The sequence below is a fragment of the Cryptotermes secundus genome, unplaced genomic scaffold (assembly GCF_002891405.2).
Source record: "Cryptotermes secundus unplaced genomic scaffold, Csec_1.0 scaffold766, whole genome shotgun sequence".
Taxonomy (NCBI): domain Eukaryota; kingdom Metazoa; phylum Arthropoda; class Insecta; order Blattodea; family Kalotermitidae; genus Cryptotermes; species Cryptotermes secundus.
The window spans coordinates 424,951-450,214 of record NW_019727791.1 but is presented as its reverse complement, the minus strand read 5'-3'; the positions used below and the strand labels follow the sequence as shown (position 1 = coordinate 450,214).

The 25,264-nt window shown below is 36.4% G+C and overlaps 2 protein-coding genes across 5 annotated transcripts in view; one reads left to right on the top strand and one right to left on the bottom strand.

Annotated features, from left to right (window-relative positions):
- The window catches only part of LOC111865023 (integrator complex subunit 5), a 51,481-nt gene extending 44,163 nt beyond the window's left edge, over positions 1-7,318 (bottom strand). Inside the window, exon 1 of one of the 3 annotated variants that reach the window (XM_023852723.2) lies at positions 7,246-7,318. Coding sequence is in view for 1 of the 3 variants with exons in the window: in XM_023852720.2 (XP_023708488.1) it covers positions 2,132-2,356 (225 nt within the window). In the remaining 2 variants the exon portion in view is untranslated. Of the gene's footprint in view, positions 1-2,131; positions 2,598-7,245 lie in introns of those variants that run through there. The other 2 variants (XM_023852720.2, XM_023852721.2) reach the window with 2 other exon arrangements.
- The window catches only part of LOC111865022 (glycogen debranching enzyme), a 66,789-nt gene continuing 44,248 nt past the window's right edge, over positions 2,724-25,264 (top strand). Inside the window, exons 1-6 of one of the 2 annotated variants that reach the window (XM_023852719.2) lie at positions 2,724-2,865; positions 12,513-12,672; positions 18,266-18,491; positions 20,339-20,540; positions 23,678-23,812; positions 24,508-24,726. In XM_023852719.2, the coding sequence (XP_023708487.1) occupies positions 12,525-12,672; positions 18,266-18,491; positions 20,339-20,540; positions 23,678-23,812; positions 24,508-24,726 (930 nt within the window). In that variant the 5' untranslated portion in view covers positions 2,724-2,865; positions 12,513-12,524. Of the gene's footprint in view, positions 2,866-7,633; positions 7,890-12,512; positions 12,673-18,265; positions 18,492-20,338; positions 20,541-23,677; positions 23,813-24,507; positions 24,727-25,264 lie in introns of those variants that run through there. The other variant, XM_023852718.2, reaches the window with a different exon arrangement.

The following is a 25,264-nucleotide window of genomic DNA, read 5'->3' as shown; positions in this document are numbered from 1 at the left end:
GGACAAAGGGGAGACAAGAAGTGTGCAGCTTGGAAGAAGGACTTCGACAAGGATGCTGTTTATCACCAATTCTGTTCAACTTGTACAGCGAATGTCTTACCAAAGAAGCTCTAGATGGGCTCGGAGACTTCAAATTAGGAGGCCAAATTATTCANAATTGGACTTAAATTTGAGGAAGAAACTAGTGAAATGCTACATTTGGAGCATAGCTCTGTATGGGGCTGAAACATGGACACTTAGGGCAGTAGATCAGAAACATCTGGAAAGTTTTGAAATGTGGTGTTGGAGAAGGATGGAGAAGATCAGTTGGACCGATTATGTGAGAAATGAAGAAGTGTTAATTAGAGTCAGTGAGCAGAGGAATATCCTACATGAAATAAGAAAATGGAAGGCTAATTGAATTGGTCATGTTTTACGCAGAAACTGCCTTCTAGAAGAAGTTATTGAAGGAAAGATAGAGGGGCGGATAGAAGTGACAAGAAGACGAGGAAGAAGATGTAAGAAGATGCTGGATGACCTTGGTGACAGAAGAGGATACTGTCACTTGAAGGAGCAAGCTCTAGATTGCATTAAGTGGAGGAATTGTTTTGGAAGAGACTCTGGACCTGTCGTCTGACAGATTACTGATGTTGATGATGAGATAATTAACTAATTAACTTTTTCATAATGCAATTCCCACTGGGACAAGACAAGAACAGAAAATATTATGGATGTATACTTTTTCCTTATGATTACTGCTCTTTTCATTTTCATGTTTATCACATTTATAAATCACCAACATAAAATTTCCAAAATGTACAACTGTGTGCATAAAGAATGGGAAATAAGAAGTGCTTCAGTTAATTAATGGGTCTAATAAGATCAGTTCTCAGGCATCTTTATATTACTGTTATAAACTGCATGCTTTGATTTAGTCTCTGCATCAGCATCCTCATAGGTGCATATTTTTAAATGCAGTACAGTCAAAACAAAGCACACTAACATTATGAATATTTTATGAACAACAGGGTAAGGTACACTCTGGCTGCCACCTAAAAAGCTTCAGTCACTTTGGCACTTTGATGATGTATTATAATTTGGCACTTTGAAGACATGTTATGAAACCAATTTGATCCCGCTAACTATCTAAGTTTTATTTTTCATAACATTTCTATGCCAAATTCCAATTCAAGCATGACATACAACAATTAGATGCACATCTGCAAAGTGTCACATCATTGTGAAAGGTTTATTCAGTACATGCAGAATAACCAAAATTATACTGCATCGTTGTTTCCACGTGATCACTAACTAGCATGCTACACTGCGTGCATGTGGGCACTAATTCTGTTCTTAGTCAGTTTACATGCCGATTATTTTTTTATGCCAGGATCTAACTTATTCACTTCAATGAGCCTAACACTAAGCTTGATCTGGCTTTTTTTCTTAATTAAATTGGTCTTAGCTGGACAGAATACCACTGCTTATGTGTGTTGTGTACAATTAGGCTTTATAATGGGTATAGAAAACTGTGGTGGTACTCTGCAGAATACGAGTATTTACCACCACATGTTCTAGCTAACCTTCTCTTATCTATCTACCCATTCAACCATCTATATAACTAGATGTAAAACCTTTGTGCCAACACTGCAAAGATAATTTACAAAAACGAAAAATGTGTATTTTTGCTTAAAGCATCAAGCTATTATGACTATTGCATCAGGATTCTTTTGGTACTTTAGGTAAACTAATTACATCAGGATAATTTCATCTTGCGTATTGATGACTGAGTCTCGCAATGGTCATGTTACGTACACAATAACCTATGCATTCTCAGATTTTTTGATACTGGAATCCTTTACAACTACGCACAATTTGACATGAAAACCATGATGTATGGTGACAGCATGAATCTAAATAGCCTTATAACTTTTCCCACGATGTACGGTGACTGCAGGAAACCTCCCCCCAAAAGAAAAGCCATGAAGTGATTTGCCGACTGCAGGTACATATTCCGAAAGCATGTGTATTAAAATACTGCAGATTGTCAAATTGTCAGTGGTTACAATTCTATTTTAAATAATTCCTGAGAACATGCGACCCACGGTTTGAAAACCAAACCTCTGTCTTCTTCTGTAACCCTTTAACTTACTTCAATCTGTGTCACATATTTAGAAACAGCTGAATTAAACAAGGTGCAGAAATATTCAAGCACAGCATCACGAGCTGCTGGTAATGTCTTAAGAACAGAAAGCGCAGTGCGAGCAAGTTCTAGAGGATTTGTCTTCACACGTCGGGTTGCACCAGCAACAAACGTTCTCAAGTCACGCATCAAATCTTGGGGCGGCACGGCTTTTATCACGCCTGTTCCCGACATTTCCTCAGTTCAATACAATGTTAGGTTAAGGCTCCTTCTGTACAAGTTCTACAGTCACAATTACAGCACTCAAAACTACTGAACAGTACGCTGTAGCGCTACCGATTACATTACGAATACGCGATCGCAGTTATAACATAGCAGCCACACGCAGTAACATTTTCCTACCAAATAACGCAGATTTATCCTTCACCTAATGCTACACTCTGCTCCAACGGTTCCAACCACCTCGGCACCACAACCGAAGCTCAATTACATACTGGTTCAATTCCTAGTAGTCCTCTTTCTGCTGAGCATTTTTGACTGGAGGAACAAATGGAATTGTCCATTTCCTATGTTTCTAGCAATAACCTTGGGGTGCAGACAACTCAGCCGTAGAGGACAACAATGTCATATTAATGTGGGCAATTTTAATGTTTAAAAATTGATAATGGGCGCGGTATGATCCAATTAGGTCCACGGAGATTGTTGAGAGTATGATATTATAAGTACTTACGCACTAAAAGAAGGTAAACAACTGAAAATTAGATGTTAATAAAGTTCATTCATTATTTAATCTTTTATAGTGTGCTTATGAGGATTGAGAAGCCCGTTATTTTACAAATTTAACATTTTATTAAAATACATTATTTCTTTTATTTTGCTTCTAAGTTACAGCACGCCGTTTATTTCACAGTTACAATATGTTAGCATTGGCATGCGTTAAAACTCAAGGTGAAGAAGTGATAAGGTAAACTTGGTTCTGTATTTAGCTAAGCACCATTGCATGAGGATATTTGGAGGTGTGGACTGTATGTCAGCATTGGCATGAAATAAAACTCAAAATTAAATTGTAGTAAGATAAACTTGGTCCTTTATTTAGCTAAGCACCACTGCATGAGGACATGTGGAGGTGTTGAGATACAGCTCAAAGCATTCCTACCCTTGGCACTCGATGAAAGTTTGTGGTCACTTTATGCATCATATACTTTCCCCAGGGGACGAAATATCAGTTTCCATTGATAGGTTTATTGTTTATTGTTATTAAATAACTCCACAAATCCTGTACAGGGGCTTTAGCACCCATAGGATATAGAGCTAGTCAAACTTATACAATCTCATACAAAACATAAAAAGATAATATAACATTAAATCAAGTTGAATAGGTTGAATAGGTTACAGGGCAGCTGGATATGATAGTGAAGAGAAATATTTCCACCCCTGCTGGGAATTGAATCCCAGTTACCCAGCTTGTAGCCAGTCATTTAGTGGCTCAGCAGTCCTAGCTTACCCAGGAATTTGATCTCAAATAATTCAGAACAGTATTAACATGGCTTAATTCCAGATTTACTGTTGTGGTTTGCAATGTATGATGCATTCACTTATTTCTGTTTTATATTTGAACAAATGGTACAGAAGGTTAATAGAAAGATGGTTCAGTAATGACTTAAGATTTTCAGAATATATGTGTACACACATTTAAATGCTTCAAAACAGCTCAGTAGCATGTGATTAAATTGAGCATATATGTTGTTATCAGAAAATATGCTTCACTTTCAGAATACATTTGAAATTGAGACACTGTGTGTGTTTTTATTGGAATTATTTTTACATTTGAGCAATGCCTTTCATATTTCAAGACATTAATATCACATCTTTTTTAACACTACTAATAAATCATTCTGTTATACCACTGCAGGAAATGTATTTTGTTCTAATATAACATTAAATAATAAAAATAAACTTCAAGACATTTCCTAATTAAAAATGCTAAGATCTCATCTAAATTACTGTGATAATGTAAATACAGCTATAAATGGCATAACTTACTGAAACTAATTTGATTAACAGAGATCCTGGATTCTTATTGCAGGGGCTATGAAGATTACAGTCTTCTGGGTTTTGACATCATGTAGTTTGTAGAAGTTTAGTGGATTTTCAGAGGAATGTGCTGTCTCCAACCTGTAAAGTTGAGTATCACATTTGTCTGAAATTTCAGTAAACTTGTACCAGAATGTTTGGTGTCACAGCCCAGAAGACTGTAAACTTGGTTGGTAAAAAGTCATGAGTTTTATGTTTTGTCATCAGTCTATAAGACTGTCAGATACTTCTTTCTTGTATAATTTAGAAGGACATTAGTACATTTTGTCTTTCATATTGTATGGCTGGATATTGACACATCCATGGATCCTCATAAGCAGAATGGGAAACAAATTAAATGTACTCAGACTGTTCTTCTGGGTTGTGACATCATGTAGTCTTGTCACAGTCTGAACAATCATTCCTGAGAGAACCTCACAGCTTCTGTAAGTTAAGAGTACAGTGAAATTTCTCCAAGAAGACAGCTGAGCATTCTGTCCATAAATGGTCTTTTATAGGTATGGTCTTTAAATATGGAGTGAATGTGTGGGTAGTATTATACAGTAAACACCATGCATATGTATGACTTAATTATATTGCACAAATATATTGCCCTTAAAATTATCTGAGATGAATAGCCAGTGTAATAGGTAATATTTGTCAAGTGTTAATAATTAAATAAAACATACATAGATATGTACATATGTACTATTCACATTAGACTGCTGGTCTGTTGGCTTTGAAAATGAATATAATGTAATTGAGTTAGAGTTTTAAATTTGTTTTTTACAACTATGTTCCCATGTTTATCCTGCAGCTTGTTAAATGAAGGTGTTAAGTTAGGTATGTAGTCTGCGCTGGTGAGCCCAAAGACTTGAGATGGGAATTTCTGCTGTGACATGATCTTTTAGAGGACCTTGGTAAAGAACAGGCATAACCATTGGTCAGGGATAGGCTTGGTTCCCAAGTAGGAGGTTGCATTACATTAAAATGGCCTAGAACGCAATTCATGCTACACAGATATGGTTTTTTCAGAAGTTTCACTGTACTGTGCATGATTTTCACTTCCAAAATAATGTGCCCATTTTACATGAATGCATTTTTAATGTAGCTCTTGTACAGTAATTTTACATGGTGAATTTTTTCTTCTTTGTTTAGTCATTTGTTTACTATATTGCCAGTATATGTGTATTTGTTAGGATCAATAATTTTTGGTCAGGAGCATGTTTCATTGAAAATAAAGAACTAAAATATCTCAAGCATTTACATTTTACCATACTGCTTTGCACTGTTAGAATTGTCATTCTGAATTGAAATCATCTACTTAACGCAAATTGATATACTTAAGAATGTTCATAATGTTATATTTTAGCATCCTGTTGCACTGATTTTCATCCATGATATGTATACAGTGGCTGTCTTGTAGTGCACTCAATTTCACCTGTCACTTCACAACATNTTCTGTGTAAACCTTATCTTGTGATGTGTGTTCCCTTCTTAGCTGTGAGTGTTGTAGCTAAGAAGGGAACACACATCACAAGATGCGGTTTACACAGAAAATAAGAAAAACGACCCCGTAATGAATGAACCACATGCAAGTTTTAATTAAGACAAATAAGATGAATTATCTTAACAAGTTTTAGTGAGTGTAAATTTATCATAGTTGACAAATACGGACTTTTTAAATACTTTTTAAATGGTGTTGTGAAAACATATGAGGGCAAGCAACGCAATAGATTGACGTAATTGGGACACCTGATGATGGCACTATGTTGCCGAAACATGTGAAGTGACAGGTGAAATTGAGTGCACTACAAGACGGCCACTCTATACATATCATGGATTAAGAATGTTGTTTTCAAGCTGTGTGCAGTTGTACATGCGACCTATGATTCCAGTATATGAAGAATGGAGAAAACGTTTCTGTGTTTGTTTTGTTTCTCCAAGATTTACAGTCCCCATGATAATCCACCCTCAGGATAATCTTATGGTATCATATTCATTTCAGTCTCTTCTAACAAATGAAATAAAATTTTCATATCTTGAGATGAATATTTGAAAGGGAAGTGTAGCGTTGAGTTATTACAATGCCAGTAACTTATTTCTAATATTCTCCTATTGGTGATGCTGAGTAAGTTACTTCACAAAAGAAAGGAGGAGCAATTGACTTAGATTTTTCATTTTCTTACTCTTCAACATTTGTTATGAGAGTATTCAAGGCAATTTCTGTCTAATGGGACAAGATATATAAAAACATGAATGACATTAACATCATTAGATAGCAGTACATATAACATAGAGAGTGATAAAGCATGATGAGATGCTTTTGAGGCCAAGCATACCAAAAATAACTATAATTTTACAAAATGGTGACATCTTCTTTAAGTTTGTTAGTTAACAATGCTGTCAGAATTGAGTTTATAGCATCAATGATGGGATGATTAATGAATGTGGAGCAGTTGGTGGAATGAGAATCAGAAGGAGAAACTGAAGTGCTCAAAGAAAACCCACCGCAATGCCACTTATACAAACTGACCTGAGATCTAATAACCCAGGTTGAAGTGGTGGGTAGCTGGCAAATAGCTGCCTGAGCTATAACATGACCCCACAGTGACTAGTTGCTGATGTCTGTGTGACTACCATGATATTTTGGCAAACATATGTTATTCATATCAGTACTTTTATTAAGGAAATTAAATGACCAATATTTTTGCCCAAATTTAGAAATCTTTTCTCCAGTAGATTCTAATTTGTGGAGAGGTTAGATTTGTTTCATTTATATTGAGAACAGTAAACCGCAAAGTAGGCAGAATGTCTGGTTAGAGGTGATATCATGTGGGTGCACAATATGAGAGACACAAATTTATGTAAAAGTTTTCACAAATAATGTGTATATTCTAGAGACTAAAAAAAACAATACATTGAATTATGTAAAATTAAAAAATAATATTAGCATTTCTTAGGACAAAGTAAGTCTTAAGAGGAGCATAGTATGCTGCAACAACTCATATAAGCATATCATTCTTTAAAGTTAGTTTGTAACGAGTAACCTTTTGTTTTTTCTTATTCTTCTGTTAGGTTTGATTTATGGTCTGGGTAAGCTGCCATCTTCTGTTCCTCAATACAGGAATTATAGTATACGATTGCCCGTTAAGTATGGTAGTTTCTTCCCCATCACTGTTTCTACTCACCAATCAATACTCAGGCCTTGGAAATGGCTTATGATAATTGGTCAATTTCTAATGCTCTTTTTATTTCTTTTAAGTTAGCAGAGAGTCAGTGTTCAGAAAGAATTGTAAAGATGTAATTGGTTATGTAAATATAGATGCAGATGACCTAAGGTTATCATAATCTGGATGTGATAGAGTAGTTGCGCTGTTGTTGAGCTTTAAGACTGTAATGACTTGTTTGTGTGACAAGCCATTAAATTGTCACTCCTATTGCACATGCTCAAAGATGCAAGTTTCTCAAGGATTTAAAATCAAGCATCTTTAATGATGAAAGTAGAATTTTGTAACAAAAACCTCAAAGAAATTGATATATAAGTTCTAGAAGTATGGCTCTTCCTGCTGCAATTTCCATTTCCAAGATTCTTCTGTTTGTGGCTAGCATTTTTAAAAGACTGCAAGAAAATGTTTTCGCCATAAGTGAGAACTTGTTGAAAGCATTGGGTTGCAATGTGGTCATGAAGCATGTAAGTATAACAAGATACTTTGTGTAACTGCATAGCATAACTTACCTATCACACAGACTAACAAAGTGCCCTTTAATGTATGAGTGACATAAGTAGAAGGACCCCCTATCCTGGATGGTATTTTGTAACTGTATCTTAGATAAGGATGCTTTCTCAACTGAATAGGTTATATAGCATGAAAAGATAAGATGACTGAATGGAAAATTATGTGCAAAGGTGGTTTGGGCTTATTGTAATGTGCTATCCTAGCATATGTCTGGAAGCACTAAGGCTAATCACAAAAAAAGAAACTTATGACAGGATAGTTAACTTCTGGATCAAGAATTGAATCCACATTCCCAAACAAAGTGGAAGCGATGCTCATCCACTGCCCGAAATATACACAATGTGATAATTAAGTTCCTGAACTGAAGCCTTAAAAACCACACAAGAAAGATAAAAATTATTTGCTAATACTATTACTGAATACAGTCCCTGCCCACTTCCACACAATGTTTACATCACTCATACAATGAATTGAATGCCAGAGAAAATGCTTCTTCTTGTATTGCCTTCAGTTCTTTCACCCCGGTCTGTTAGATAGATGAAACCATCTCGAATCATGTTCCTTTTCATCCCGATTTATAATTTAGGAAGTAAAGAAAGTCAGCTGATGCCAAGTCAGGGGAGTAGGATGGATGGGATAACAAGAGGATCCCGCGTTTCACCAAAAACTCAGAGACAATGCCCAAATAATGCACCAGTACATTGTCGTGCAAAAGATGCCAGGACCCACTTTCCTGAAACTCAGGCCTAATGCTATGAACTCAAGTGATCAATCTCTTAATCATTTCTTTATAAAATGTACTGTTTACAGGCTGTTTTCTCGGCACAAATTCATGATGAATGATACCTTTGACATAAAAAAATTGCCGATAACTTTGTTTTCACCAGCGATTTTTGCATTCTTACTTTCTTAGCTTTGAACCTTTGATGCCATTCAAACACATTTTTTTTCAATAAGCATTCTTCACCATATTCACTTCTCAACATTTCAGATGTTTCAGTAGCTGTTTTCTTTAATTTTACACAAAACTTCAACATGACAAAAAACAAACCTCACCAAAAAAATGAACTTGAGACCTTTTGTGTAAATGATTAGTTCCGTACAACTAGATCAGCAATTCCTTGCCCTATTTTGATCATTCAAATTTAATTTGAAAAGCTTAAGTAAGGTAGTGGCTGTTGTGTTTATTAGTTTAGTAAAGTTTCTGGTAACATAACCTGGATCATACTGTCTTAAATCATAGGTTTTCAGTACCTGTGGCCAAGGTATTCAACATACTTTAGTCACTAATGTGTAATTAAAAAATCTAAGCATGTATCTGTCTGGTAATATGGAAATTCATGATGAAAATAATGTAGATCCAGCTAGGTCTTGAACCTGACCTTTGATCTAAATGGGAAATGCCAATGTTACCAGACTAACAGTTTTCCTTCAAATTTTTATTATTTAAATTCAATTTTTAGGGTTGAAATTATGTGTATATCTATTTTTTGTCTTTAGTTTAGTTTGAAGTTTATGATAAGAGAAGAATTTAGAGTTGAAAACCCATTGCAAACAGCCAGTTAGGAAGAATATTATCTTCTGTGATGGGACACCATGTAGTCTGGTAGAAGTTATGAGATAATTTGGAGGAATGTACTGCCTAGATCTTCAAAATTAAAAAATTTCGGTAAACTTCTATGAACCTACATGGTATCACGCTCCAGATGATAGTATTTCTCATAGTTAATGCTGAAAGAACCGCCGATCTCATGAAGATAATTCATTTGACACAAAAATTAACTTTGGTCATTTGAATATCTTTTAACTGTCAGATGTCCTGGTGTTAATAAGCCTAGAAGTGCATCACTGAACTAACTAACTAACTAACCAACCAACCAACCAACTCTATGGAGCCAGGTCCTTCTTGAGAAGGCAACAGTTGCTTAGCCACTCAAGAAATTCTCAGCATTTTATGGAGTTTTTGTCCATCTCATCTCATCCTCCTTGAATTGATCATTGTATTTATATAAGGTGAAGAATACAAGCTTGAAGCTTCTCATGTGTTTTTCACCAGCTTCCTATTATTTCATCCCCTTTGTGTCAAATATTCTCCTCAGCATCCTGTTCTCAAACACCCTCAGTTTAAGTTCATCACTGTAGCAACAGAAAACCTATTATCTGTAATTTGTACCTTCTGAAAATGAATCTAAATATTTGCAGTGAGGGGCATGCTGGCCTCTGAGCTAAGTTTTTCATACATGAATCTCCTGACTAGAAAATAGTAATGCTATTCCCTATAGTGATATTCAGAGATTTTGTCTCTTATATGCACCTGTGTAGAAGCTTTACAAGTCACATGTCATCTGTCTGTCTTCATAACTCTTATGGCCCTCTGCATCCTAAATTAAAGATTACTTGATTGTAATGTTTGTTTCTTAGTTTACTTGATGGCACAATAAGAGGATGTATCTGAAGATGAATGATGAATGATAAATGATGGGAAATGAGGTGATAATTTTTTTTATCATTTGCTTGAAGTGACTGAGGTGGACAAGGAAAAGCCAATTAAGTTGGCTGACTAGATGGGTGAGAATAAGAGCAAGGTCCCTTGAATACAAAGTTGTGTTAATCTCTCAACTATACAGATCGTTTGCAAATGATAACTTTTATTCAGACTGTTTAATTAAAGCTGATGTGATACACTTTTAGATGCATGGTCTACAATGTTATTTGATACTGAAACAAGATTTAATGTTACACTTGCCAGTCTTTTTTTTTTCTTGTCTTTGCTAACTCCTTTATTTGTATAAACTTACTGAACCATGTGTCTGTCTAAGGAGTGTCAGATAACCTGAGTGCTGAGTGTTCCAGTAACAGCCAAGTTTATAAACTTCAGTTGTATGACTGCCAGTTTCCTACCTTGTAGAGTTCATATATGTTGAAGTGCAAGTTGTAGACATATGCAGATTGTTTTTATTTCAAAACAAAGGTATGTGTTTATTTTTCAGAATCCTTGGTAAGAATTTTTAGCAGAATGTTATAGAACACAGTTATTCTACTTTTGTTATTTGTGTATCAGCTATGTTGCTTTTATAGCATTAACCATGTCATTTAAATTGCTGTACTCTGATTCGGCTGGGCTAGTTAATGTAAGTTTTCTATGGATACCACAATGTGGTACTTTAAGAGCAACAGACAACATGTAATTTCACTATGTGCTACTGTTTAAGGCTAATTACTTAATCTGGATTTAAAAATGGATTATATCAAAATCCACGAAAACTGTAAGTGTAACAAGTTTTTGGTAAAAGTAATTCTTAATCTGTATTCTATATTTGCCTATCTTGAAACCTTTCATACTGAATTGTTAGTAAATACTATGTAGCTTAATCTTGTAAACAAATATAATAAAGAGTAACGTTAAAAAGAAATGTTATATGGTTTTGTGTATCCTGCATACACCATTAAGAGTGAGAAGAAAAGCACCAGAAAATTGTTCTAAAAACTTCAACAAAATATACTGAAATAATTTTAGTGACTAAAAATATACTGAATAAAAGAAAATGACACTGCATAACAAACTCCAATTCTTGATAAATGCAAAGGCCAGCCAGAACAATAAAATATAGAACATTGTTAGAATGAACCAAAAATAAAGATCTTGACTTGCTTCTCTTTTCACTGAAGACATAACATGCAACAATATAGGAACTGTTGGAAGTGAGTTTTTTATGTGGTCTGTGCCAAGGCTATATGACAAGGACTGAAACCGAATGTTGGTTGGTTGTGAGTAGTACTCATAATCGGTGGTTATCTGTGAACACAGATGTAGAGGTATCTCCACTGTTAGAAGCCACTACCTAGCAATGATTAGTGAAGACATAACAAACTGAGAAGACTTAGTGTGTGCTGTGGTGATTTTTGAGTATGTATGTTAGTGACAGTGTTATAATCTTTTCTAGTATAAGTGTTTAATAAATCGAATCAGCAATCCAAACACTGTGTCTGTTCACTAACACATGACTTTTTTCATCAACACCTATAAGACAATTCATAAGAAAGTGACATCTACAGGACCCCACTGGTATATATATGTTTTGAAATTTATTTACTGCAATATCTGACATTAAACATACTTATGTCTGGTAAAAATTATTTTTAATGTCTGAATGTTGTAAGTTTATAAAATTACAAGAGGATCTTACATGGATATGGACTGGGAAATGACTTTTACAAAATACTTGTTACACATATTTCCTAGTGGCTTTATGTGTGATTCTTTATGTGACCTGTACTGGATGATGGTCATATGTCCAGAAGGTGTTGTGGTAGTGGTAGTAGTAGTGGCATTATAAAAATCAAGTCTGTGAGACAGTTACAGAGACCTGTGTTAAGTAGAGCATATCTACTACATTTAGCTGTTTGATTTCCTGTTTTCATTAGCCAAATAACAAGCAAGTGAGATGATACAGAAGGAGTTTGTAAATTTTGAGGGACTGCTCATGTATTGATACAAAGATCTGGTAATTCTAGTTAAGAAATTTCATGGAATGTTGTAATTGTACATCTACTACAGGGTTCAAAACCTTTTACAGCTATTCAGCAAGATGGTTTCACGAAAACAAAGTACAACTTCTGTTGGGCCTGTACTGGGATTTGTTGGAAATTCACCAGGAATGGTACCAGACCAAATTCGTGTTTTGACCCTTAATGATGGAGAACATCAAGATTCTACATTATATCGCCTACAGAAAGGTTGGTAGGAGTCTTGAGTTAATGTCTGTTGGTAGAATTAAATCAATGGATCTTTGCCTTGTGTTGCTGCATGTACCATAAGTGTTTGAATAGAAGCCCACTATTTACAATTTCTAAGCTAATATCTGGAAATAATTTAAGTTCATGCCACTCTTACATGTTCAGTGGAACCACTGTTTAATGTTCCTTAGTTTGAGGTTTCCTGTCATTTGATCTCCAGTTTCGTTGATCCAGAGTGAATAATCAGTATAAAATTTCCTCAATTTAAGATTTTCATCAGTTTTACGTTCAAATCTGGCACTCACTAAAGAAACCTTAAATGGAAGTTCCGCTGTTTTTTATCATTTTGAGGTTTGACAATTTGATGTACAAAGTGCATTTGTGTTGGAACATTTTTCATGTGTAATAGAAATATCACTGCATAACTTAATTATTTGTGTATGGAATTTTGAGAATTTTCAGATTATTAGTTGAAGATGATATATTCATATTTCTATGCTTCATAGTTTCTAAATAAAAGTACGGAAAAATATTAAAACACAGAAATAAAATTGATTTCTAGCACCTCTAAATGCTAAAAATAGCACAGGATTATTCAAAATATGTACTAAAATTTTAATGCAGGCTCATAGTGGAATCTTGTATGAAACATTATTATGGAACTGTATGTTTTTAAGTTGGTTTTTTAATGCCTCTGTCAATATCAGTGCCATATGATATCAATGACAGGACAATTAATAAATGTGGAGCAGCTGGAATAAGAAGGAACAGTGTTCTGAAAAAGCATGTGAATTTTGTTTTATACAAATTAGGGGCACAGAGAGTTTACATTCAGGAACATTGTAACTATGCTGTGTATGTATGTGTGTCTGTCCACCATTTCAAACCTGAACTTTTGATACATTGACCAATTTTCACTTAATTTTATATGGATGTCATGCCAGTGGAAGCACCAAACACTGTAGTTTTTAATTTCCTACAGTCAGGAATAACAACATGGCAGACATAAAAACTTGAGAGGTGGGAACAACATTAGTGTCACTTTATAGGGTCCTGAAATGATATATGGTAACATCTTGGAAGTATGTCCAGCTTTCATTAAGGTGCCAGTAATTTTTCTATAGAGATGAAAGGACAGTGGAATGAAATCTATAGGCCCTAATATATTGGTCATATGGTGATAATTAATGAATCATTGAAGGTAAGCATTCTAAAGTTGGTAATGAGATGGATCATAAGCATACCAACAACTTCTGTATGAAAGACTAATTTATTAGCCAACAGTTACCTTTAAGAGACGGCCATCTAAATTCCGGTAGTGGTAGCGGGACAGAGTTAATTTAAATGCCCGCCACTGTAGAGTAATAAAAATTGTAATCATGTTACTCAGAATGCTGTGATTTCTACAATTTTTGTGATAAACGAACGAAATAAACGCTGCTTTTATCTAGAAAGAATATAGAATCAGTTATTGTAATTTACCGATTTTAAAATCTCTAAAAATTTTTACACTGATGCCAACAAAAATTTTTCCCCTCAATTTCGAACGTCTGTGCACAAAAATGCATACAGTTCCTGCACAAAACATTTCTGCAGTCTGAATGCCTGCTGGTGACATCATGCTCTAACTATGGCTTGTGTTGCTACAAAGTCAGATGTTTATGCTTCGTTCATCATGCTCCAGTTCGTAGGAAACTTATGGTATCAATGAGTGTGGGCGATGTCTATTCGTTCGCAGAAACACCGACTGTTTTATCTCGTATAGCCAAACAAGAAGTAGTCTGTTTTGAAATATAGCCGAGCAGTGTCAGAACGTTCAAGGCTAGCGTTGTGTTTAGCTGTCCACCATGGCCTCGTATGTGGAAGACGCTGAAATTGAGAATCAACTTTTAAATGACACCGATTCAGACTGCTTGTACCGATGACTCTGAGAGTTGCGAGGAAGAAAGTGAATCAGAAATTGAAGTCGATGAAGAACCATCATCTTCGTCGGCAACCTGGGGACCACCACACCAGCGTGGCAAGAGGAGTGTGAATAATTATTCAGGTGGAGCTGTGGGCAAACTGTGGCAAACAGTTATAGCATCTGTCGTCGAACCTGGAAATGGACAAATAAACTATTTTTCCATCTCCTGGATCTGAACAGTTACATCCTGTTGTCACACAGAGAATTTCGTCTCGCTCTCGTGCAGAACATGCTGGAAGGAGTCCACTTCGCCCTCAGCGGCCCAGGGGTCGAACCCCTGCCGTTTCATTGGAGATACCTCGATTAGAGGAGCTCAAACCACATCACTGGCGGTTGATTTCGACGAAGAACCATCATCTTGGTCGGCAACCTGGGGACCACCACACCAGCATGGCAAGAGAAGTGTGAATAATTATTCAGGTGGAGCTGTGGGCAAACTGTGGCAAACAGTTATAGCATCTGTCGTCGAACCTGGAAATGGACAAATAAACTATTTTTCCATCTCCTGGATCTGAACAGTTACATTCTGTTGTCACAAAGAGAATTTCGTCTCGCTCTTGTGCGGAACATGCTGGAAGGGGTCCATCTCGCCATCAACGACCCAGGGGTCGAACCCCTGCCATTTTATCGGAGATATCTCGATTATATGGGCCAAATCACATCACTGGCCGACTTCCTGTACTTCGAAATTGAGGTGTCGTGTGTGCTTTTCGCGTGGGAAACGAAGAACCGTCCGGAGAAAGTGCGTGAAGTGCGACGTCGGACACTGGATTTCCGGATGTTTCCAAGATTTCCACATGAAGAAGCCAACAGTCCGTTAGAAGACGCAGGTGAGAAGAGAGTCAACTTACAAAGCTGGTGACCAAAAATCATGTAAGTAGAAAAAGAATTTATAACTTAAAATTAGATTTTAAAAGCTGGCCGCACGCGTGGACTGCGCGACGACATATGGCGTCATTCGTCCCCTTGACTTTATTTTGATGACGCCATATGGCGTCACTCGGCTCTTAAAGGTTACATGGTGACAGTGTGAAACTTTAAGGGTATATATATAAAATTTTTATTTAAGGAGTAGTTCTTATCCAAAGGATGACAATGATGATAGTGATGACAACAATAACAATAAGAACAATTACTACTACTACTACTACTACTACTACTACTACTACTACTACTACTACTACTACTACCACCACCACCACCACTACTGCTGCTACAATGATGGTGGTGGTGGTAGTGATGAGTATCAGTATCATACTTAACAATGGGAAGAAACAAAAATTTGACTTGGCTGCATTAAATCTAAATCAGCTGCACATGGGTCCAGCATGGCAGGCTGTAGATTTGTGGGATTTGAAATCTCTGATAGGAAGGTAGGCTACATTACTTAAATACATAACTCCATGTTATTGAGACTTGATACACATAATGCTAGTCAGTTCTAAATGAACTACAAATTGAGAACTTTAAAGGTATCAAAAATGTTGTTCCCATATACCAATGCAAATTTTAAAATTTACTTTAAATGGTTGAGTCTGTCATAAAGCTACAAAACATGAACTGAAGAAATTCTGTTCTTTTTTAAGTAGAACAGCTCACATACCTTTACCATTTTTAGTAACATGTGACACCTGTACCTGCAGAGGGTTTCAAAGTTGATTAGTTAGGTAATTCCCAGTCTGTAACACCATTTCACTTCCAGTAAAAATCAAATCAAGTTACAAAAACAGCTGTATTAATTTTATAAAATTGTCACTAAGGAAAGGTGACATTGCATTGTCCTTTCGCTGTTTCATGCAGATGACCTGGGACTTGTCTGTATATATAATTGTTTGGTTCAAGCTTGGAGCAGGGATTGAATAACAGTTGATTTATTTTTGGTTTACTTAATGATGCTGTCAGTTGCCAACATTATATAGTGTTGAATGGTAAGATGACAGTGAATATTGAATTGGGTAGGATATGGAAGTGGTTAGGTCCTAATTTAAAGTACTAGCCTGGTGTGTGCCTAGAGGAAATGAGGAAAACTATGAAACACTTCAGTCATTGTAGGTGGTATATGGGACAGGATTTGAACCCAAGACCTTTTGGAGATCAATCAGGAACTGAAAATGCATGACTGTGATGTTTGGTACTCACTTGCAGGCAGACTGCTTAGAAGTTTATAAGTGGCTTCAGTGCAGCAGTATACAGCAGTAGACTGATTCAGGAATCATTCATCAGGAGTTTGTTTTTGAATATGGCTACTGTAACCTGTATTTGTTTCTTCAGTTTGATTTGATGACTGCTTACTTTTACTTTGTTTTACTGAGTTGTAAGGTTATGTATTTTTTTCTCCACTTCTGCCATGTCTCTTTCTGAAATTGGCGATATTTCATGAAGGCACTTCCTTCATTTGTGTTTGTTTTCTAAGTCTTTTTTTTAATTCACTTACTGGGTGGTGGAGTCCAACTGGTTCCACTCAGCATGGCGCCAACTTATTGGCCTATTGTAGCCTGCCCTGGGTGATTATGATGATGGAGAATTTGGTGGAATGAAGAGTGGCAGGGGAACCGAAGTACTCAGAGAAAACCTGCCCCAGTGCTACTTTGTCCACCACAAATCCCACTTGACCAGACCCGGGATCGAACCTGGGCTGCCACGGTGGGAAGCCAGCGACTAACTGCTTTGGCTATGGCATGGCCTTTTCTAAGTCTTCCTCTTGTGAATACCTGTATCATGGATGTGGCCCAGTTTACATTTTTCGATTAATGGTGATGTTTCAGAACTTGATCACATCATTTTATTAGCACATACAGTATAAGTGGGAGATGCCCACAATACAAAATGAAGGGCTGAAAATATTTTATATGCACGCACAAGTTCCAGAACACAGATTTTATGCAATATAAGGAATTTTGTCTATACATGTATAGAACAGTGAATTTGTATGGAACAGATCTTTGTGTCACAGAACCTTTATAAATGGGGTTAAAGTCTAAAGGTAAAATGGTAAAAAGGTAAAGGATGTCCCAGTGCTTAACTAATAAAGCTCTGTGCCATGAAGATGCTTGGAGGATTGAATGTATACATCCACTTTTTCTTGACCTTGGCACTAATTGGAGGTGGGTGGTCAGCTTGACGCCCCAGCTGCTTTACCCCCGGGGTATAGGAAGTTGGTTTGGCCCCAGAGCCAATCTGGACAGTGCAAAGAAATAAGCTTGATCATACTGGCTGAAAATTCCAGTCTGAAGGTACTTATAACTTTTATTTGAGAATTGTATAAATATTACATTATATGACCACAGAGTTGTTGTATTTCACAAATGGAATATGTGTTTTGTGTTGAAGACTTCAAAGCATTATCACTAGGCACATACAGGGGTGCCCCAAAACACTGTCACAGAAGCTAAATAAGAGTGTAATCCAAAAAATCTTAAATATGTCTCCTTCTTCACTGTGTGACTGAAGATATGAATGAAATGTCAGGATAGCCAGCCTCTGGCCCAAGACTTGAGTGGCAGTGTTAAACTCTTGGTTAGTGAAAAGAACAGAAGATAATAAGTACAGAATTTCTATTGTGTACATATTTCAACCAATATTTCACAATATAATATTGTTACAGTATCTTGGAATTATGTTATTCAGGGTGGCAACTTCAGTTCCGTCTTGGTCCCTCATTGTTTGGCCGAAAAGTTACAGTTTATTGTAACCATCCTGAGGGAACAGAAGAAGAATTTATTAGAAAACGGTATCGACCCCTGCAGTGGGAATCTGATGAAAACGTTCATGCAGGTGATGATACATCATCATGTGCAAAAGTTGCAATCAGAAGAGCAGGATCCTTTCACTACTACTTCATATATGATGGCAGGTTAGTGTGTGGGTGTAACTGGATGAATGCTTCACTTACATCTACATATTTGTTGTGCTTGTCTGAAGTTATTATGGACTGATACTACAGTTTCACACAGCATTTGTACTACACATCACATATGAAATCAGTAATGATCAAAATTCTCAAACCCTAATTAATTCTTATAGTATTCAACAGATTTATTTCACACATACTTTAGTTGTTGCTACATTATCTTTGAGAGATATCAGAAATATTCTCTTTCTGGGGAAGACAACTATAGTGCACAGTGTTAGTTTTCATACAGCAAGCAGAATTTAGGAGGGGAGAGGAGGAAGGTTCATTGACTGCCAAAAGAAGACCATCATTTAACTGAACACTCCAATTCTTTAATTTAATAATAGTGTAGTTGGTTGAGGCACTATGCTACAGGCCGGAAGGTCGTGGGATCAAATCCTGATGAGGTCATTGGATTTTTTTCAATTTACCTATTCATTCGAGCCGCACTATGGCCCTGGTGTCGACTCAACCTCTAACAGAAATGAGAACCAGGATTATTCTTGGAATGTTCTTGGGGGTAAAGGGCAGCCGGTGCATAAGGCTGACAACCTTATCACCATCTATGAGCCAATTGTCTAGAAAATGTGGGAACCTCAATATCTCGCAACCCTATGGGCCTCCACAGCCTGTTACAGTTATACTTTTACTTACTTTTTACTTTTACTTATTAATTTGAAAATGCTATACATGCTAATGTTATATTGTGGCATACTTTCTCAAAGCAAGAACGTCGGAGCCAGAGAAACAGCTGTTGCTAGTGAATGACTCTGAAACAGCATCCGTTTCTATGCAACGGCACAAAACAAACAGCAGAACATCCTTTACTAGGCAGCAGATTCTTAATAAGCAAGTATACCAGAGTGATTGCTGAGTAATGGCTTCTCAAACAAACATGTTCGCATGGAAAAAATTGAACAGCAATGGGAGAATGGTGTTTTCTGTGCAGTCCAAGTTGAGATGTTATAACCAGGACATGTTTAGAAGTCAGTTTAGTTGGAAGGGAGCCACCATTCAGAGAGGACTTGAGCATGGAAGTAGAGGAGTAGCTATAGTTGGAACCATTACCGGGGAACTACTAGAGAAGACACTGCTGGCTGGAGACATAGCGTGTGCTCTAGTGCCTTTTAAATTGTCAAAAATCAGTGATGGCGCTATAATCAAATGTAGTTATGAGTCATATGTTAAAATGGTCAATAAATCCAATATACAATCCAAAACCCCATCGAGAGTCACATGAATCATAACTACACTTAAATATAGTGCCATTGCCAATTTTCACACTTTACAAATCTCTAACACACATGCTAAGTCTTTTCCAGCCCACAGTAGCAACTAGTAGTTGCGTGGTAATGGCTCCAACAATGGCTATTCTTCTGCTTCCATGCTCAAGCCCTCTCTAAATGGCAGCTCCCTTCCAACTGCGAATTCTTGCTCCAATTGTCGTCCTTATAACCCCTCAGCACGGACCACTGTAGAAAACAACGTTTCCAACAGTACCTCTGCTGTTGTGTATTTACTGTTGCCACAGGAACCTATTTGTCTGTGATCCTTGCCTAATTGGCTTTACCTGCTACGATATTAAAAATAATTAAAATATGCAAGTTTAAAAACTGTTGTTTGTTGGCCTTTCAAATAATGATATATCAGAATCTTCATTCAACGGCTGTTAATTGCTGTTTACAATTTCTTATCTGATATTTAAAATATATAGTTTTGTAGGCTATAAATGAGAAATTCCATGATATTAGTTTCTGAAATCATAGTACATTTTGTGTTCAGAGTAAGAAATTAATTTTTGTTTACAGTGAAGGTCCAGGTCCACAAGGATCCGGTTTCTTCACCGTGGACCCTGTTATCACCTATGGGACAGATGAAGTTTTGCTCTTAGACTGTATACAGTGTCAGACGGTTTTAGCCAAAAGTCTGGGCCCTTTCAGTACATGGGAAAACAAACTGAAAGTAACAAAAGAGAGTGGCTACAATATGATTCATTTCACCCCTATACAGGTATTGGAATACATTTGTTTTAGTATATGATTGTTTTATGAAGTCATGTTCAGTACTGTGAAAGTGAAGTGAAACACTACTTACGTACTCACAGAGCTGAGCCATTCTTGAGGAGCCATCAATTCTGCAGCTACTCGAGAATTTTCCAGCATTTTATGGAACCCGAAGGTTCATTACGGTGTTCACAAGAGCCCTACCTGGTCCGTAACCTGAGCCAGATCTATCCAATCCGTACCATCCCATCCTATCTCTCTAAGATCCATTCTAATATTGTCCACCCACCTATGCCTTGGTCTTCCCTGTGGTCTCTTTCCTTCCAGCTTTCCCACCAATATCCTATACGCATTCCTCATCTCCCCCATTCATGCTAGATGACCTGCCCACCTCATCCTCCTTGACTTGATCATTCTAATTATACTTGGAGAAGAGTACAAGTTATGAAGCTACTCATTAGAAGTAACACATTAGAGTCATTGAAATCTCAGTTTCACAACCATCAGCACTAAAATGCAAATATACATACACCACTTCAACAGACATCTACAACAGCGAGATACATTGACAACATTATAAGACAACGATAATATCTAGAAATGTCCTGCCTCCTCCACACCTAGTCACATAACTTTCACCACCTAAAAGAAGACACATTGTAATACACATTTACATATCTGTCACTCCACCTATTTATCTATTTTATCAGTTTCATGTATTTATTTCATTTTAGCATCCAGAATAAATAGTGATATTTTATTTATCACAGTTTGAATGTGAAAATTGATTTATTTTAGCTGAACAGTTCAACAGTGACATGCATATATTTATGTACCACCTGAGGATGATCAAATATGATTGAAACATGTTGTGGACATAATAAAACCAGTAGTAACATGTTTTAATATCAGCTTTATTGTTAACTGTTGTATCAATGGTCATAAAGTACCTTGTAATGTACAAAGTTATTCTGATTCATTAAATACTGTCACTTATTGGGAGGGAGGGGGGGGCGACTATCGATGATGTTTGGATTGGTGAATGGGCTTATTGACCGCTTATTCACACAACTCAAAACTACAAGCAGTTGCAGCGCCACCACTAATCTCCATAATTCACAAATCACCACAGCACCCATTATGCTTCTTTTCCAGTCTGCTGTGTCTTCACCAGCCGTTCCCTGGCAATGGCTTGTAACAGTGGAGATTTTTCAGTTTCACAAGCTGAGGTTCTGTCTTCACAGTCTCCCTTGCAGAACTGCCTAACAACTGACTCTGTCCCTTGCTTATAACATCTCAGCATGGACCACACAGAAACACCCTGTTTCCAACAGTAACTCTGTGAGATGTTGACAATGGCTGAGACAACCATGTAAAACTGTAACAACAAATGTTTTTTGCTCTTAGAGCGGGTATTACAGACAAGCGGGGAGCATGTTTGAATAATACCGGTGGAGACTCCCTTCATAGTGGGCTAACCTGGGCTAGTGATGATGGTACTATTGGAGGCCCTGAAAAGGGCTGTTTGACTGAAGCCCTATGAATCTCTTGCAATAGTCGCTAATCAATGCTGCTATCATTTAGGCCGTCTGGCTAGCAAAACTTCTTATGTTTTTAAACTGGGAGGAAATTTAATACCAGATATAAAGAACACGTTCATGACATAAGACACAATAACAGTAATACAGGATACTCAGAATACATATTAGATACAGGACATGCATACGGTACAATAGAAAATACTATGGACATCATAGCCACGAATAAAAAAGGACAATATTTAAACACATTTGAAAACTACCATATATACAGAACAACAAAGAAAAACATGCATATAAATAATATAAATAAAGAAATATATAACCCAATATTTCATGAATTACACACAATTTACACAGAACAACACAACACAACCCCACCACCTACCCCCACCACACTTATCCCCACAACACCATAACTCGACCAATAATATAAGAACGAAAACAGCACACACACATACACACATATCCAATGATACAACGCATGCAGACACAAGAGTAGAACACATCATAAGACACAGTGATACTAAACAGTATAATATTAACAACACGAAACCAATAGAAATCAAAACATAACATTGATATGTAACATTTTTGACGTTGCAGATATACACGCAACATTAGAAACATAAGAAGAACGACCCCCATATGGATGATTAATAATACACACGAATTTTAAAAATATGACATATGAGATAATAGGTTTTAACAGGTTTTAAACACATAAACTTTATTGTTATATAAGGATGTATACAAATTTAATATTATTTGTAAATGGACATATAAAGGCAAGCAGTGAAAAGGTTAACGGATCGATACACCTGAAGATGGCAGCATGCTGCCGAAACATGTAGTGTAGAAGTGGTAGAGGGGATTGTATGCACTTGAAGACTGTTAATATATAAACATTATGAATATGAATCAGTGCAACAGGATGCTAAAATACAACATACTCATACAGATGTTTGGAGGTAGGAACCCCAATTTACGATTTTTGAGAATAGCGGTGGATTTGAACATGAAACTGAGACAAATCTTGAATGGAGGAAATTTAACACTGACATTACTGACTTCAGACTGCTGAAAACCTTAAATTGAGGAACATTAAGTGAGAGTTTCATTGTATACTGTATTTCATTTCAAACCATTAAACGAGAACTTCATCATCATCATCATCATCATCATCACTGGCACGACAGCCCTTTGTGAGCCCTGGCCTTCCTCAGGATTGCTCGCCATTCTTCTCTATTCGATGCTACATTCCTCCAGTTCTTTACATCCAAAATTCTTATGTCCTGCCACACACATTCTTCCCATAGTTAGAGAACTTAATGAAGAAAAATAATCTATTTTGTTTACTCTTTTAGAACGTGATCATCCAAACTTAGAATTAATATGTTAGTTTTTGTAAATTACATAATATCAATTTATTGGAAACCCCAAATACAATTGAGCCTTCAAATATGAGGCCATTATTTCTCCATGAGGAGTGTCATTAATTTTGACATTTTGGGACTGCCGTACTTTTGTATTTTGAGGATGCCCTGTTGATTTACTCTTTAACAAGAACTGTAAGAATGCATCTTGGTGTTATTTCCTGTTACAGGAACTTGGTGATTCTAATTCCTCATACAGTCTCAAGAATCAACATAAGCTGAATCCTATATTTAACAATGGCAGCAAAGAAATTGATATCACTGATGTTGAAAAGTTTACAACAAAATTAAGGAATGAATGGAAGGTATGTCAGGCAAACATTTGAAGTAAATGTGATTCGCATAATTATGCACAGTAAAACAAGTAGTGAATTTGGAAAACTGAAAACCTGAAACATTTTTTTAAAGACATATAAGAAATATCTTCTTCACAACAAATATATATGAAGATTGTGACCAGTCAATTTAAAATTGTTGCATCACAAAAGACGAAAAGCTTCTGATTTTATAAATTAAAGAAAAGAAATACACACATTTTTTAAAATCATACACCCATTTCAATTCCTAGCCTTCTACTTTTTTATTTTGAAATCAGTTGAAGTGGAGGTACTGTTTCTACAGATTTAATTGTACTTTAAATGAACTCTGAGATAGTAATATTCCTCCTAGTCAAATTTTATTATGGTAGATCCTACTCATTTATATATATGTGTCAGCCCAGCTGATATATGAATCTGTGTGATGGAACATAGTGTTTTTTTCTGATTTTTCAAAACACTCCTCTACTAACAAGTGCAGATTTTGGTGTGCAGATGGCGAGGTGTGCTATTTGTCCATGTCCCTTGCCTGACATAGTTAACCCTCAGCATCCCCCAGAAAGATAGATTTGCATACAGTAATCTTGAATTGCCTGGGGATGATCTGCATGTGTTACTTTGATTTATTCACAAGAAAACTGATATCTTTAACATGTTTCTCTCAAATATGGTATTCTTTTCAGATAGTGAGCATCTGTGATATTGTTCTGAATCATACAGCCAATGAGTCAAAATGGCTTCTTGAACATCCAGAATGTACATATAACCTTGTAAATTCTCCACACCTTCGCCCAGCATATCTCCTAGATTGTGTTTTACATCAACTAACACTGGAAATATCTGAGGGCCGCTGGGAGTTCTCTGGAATTCCTGCAGAAGTCTCCTCTGAAGATCATCTATCTGTAAGTGTACCATTCCAAGTTCCTGATGTAACTCACTTACTGTTACATTTCATGTTATTTAGACAGTATTCTATTATGAGTCACATTTCTCTTGATTCAATGTAGGTGTCTTATTATATGTTTCTTTGTGTATTTAGTGTCCCTTGTCCAAGGAGTCCTGCCGACTGTCTAAGAGTAAGACACGGAAGTGAAATAAGCATTTCACAGGTGCCCTATGCTCAAAGTGTGAGCAACAGGAATAGATAGAATCAAATAGATGTATATAGTGACACTTTATAAACTGCATAGTTATATTGTGTCAAATGACAAGCTGATTTTGATTTATTCATGGCCCTGGGATACACAAGCCTCCTATACAGTGTGCACAAATAACCCTCTTCCTGGAGGGTTAGTGTGGATAATTCAAAATTCAGTCAATTTATAATTAAAATTTGTAGCAATGTTTTAATCATTGTAAAAGAAGCAGTTTTTGTATCTGGGAATGTGTCTAACCCTGCAACTTTTCCAAAACATGCAGGAAGGCAGAGTGAGATGGCTT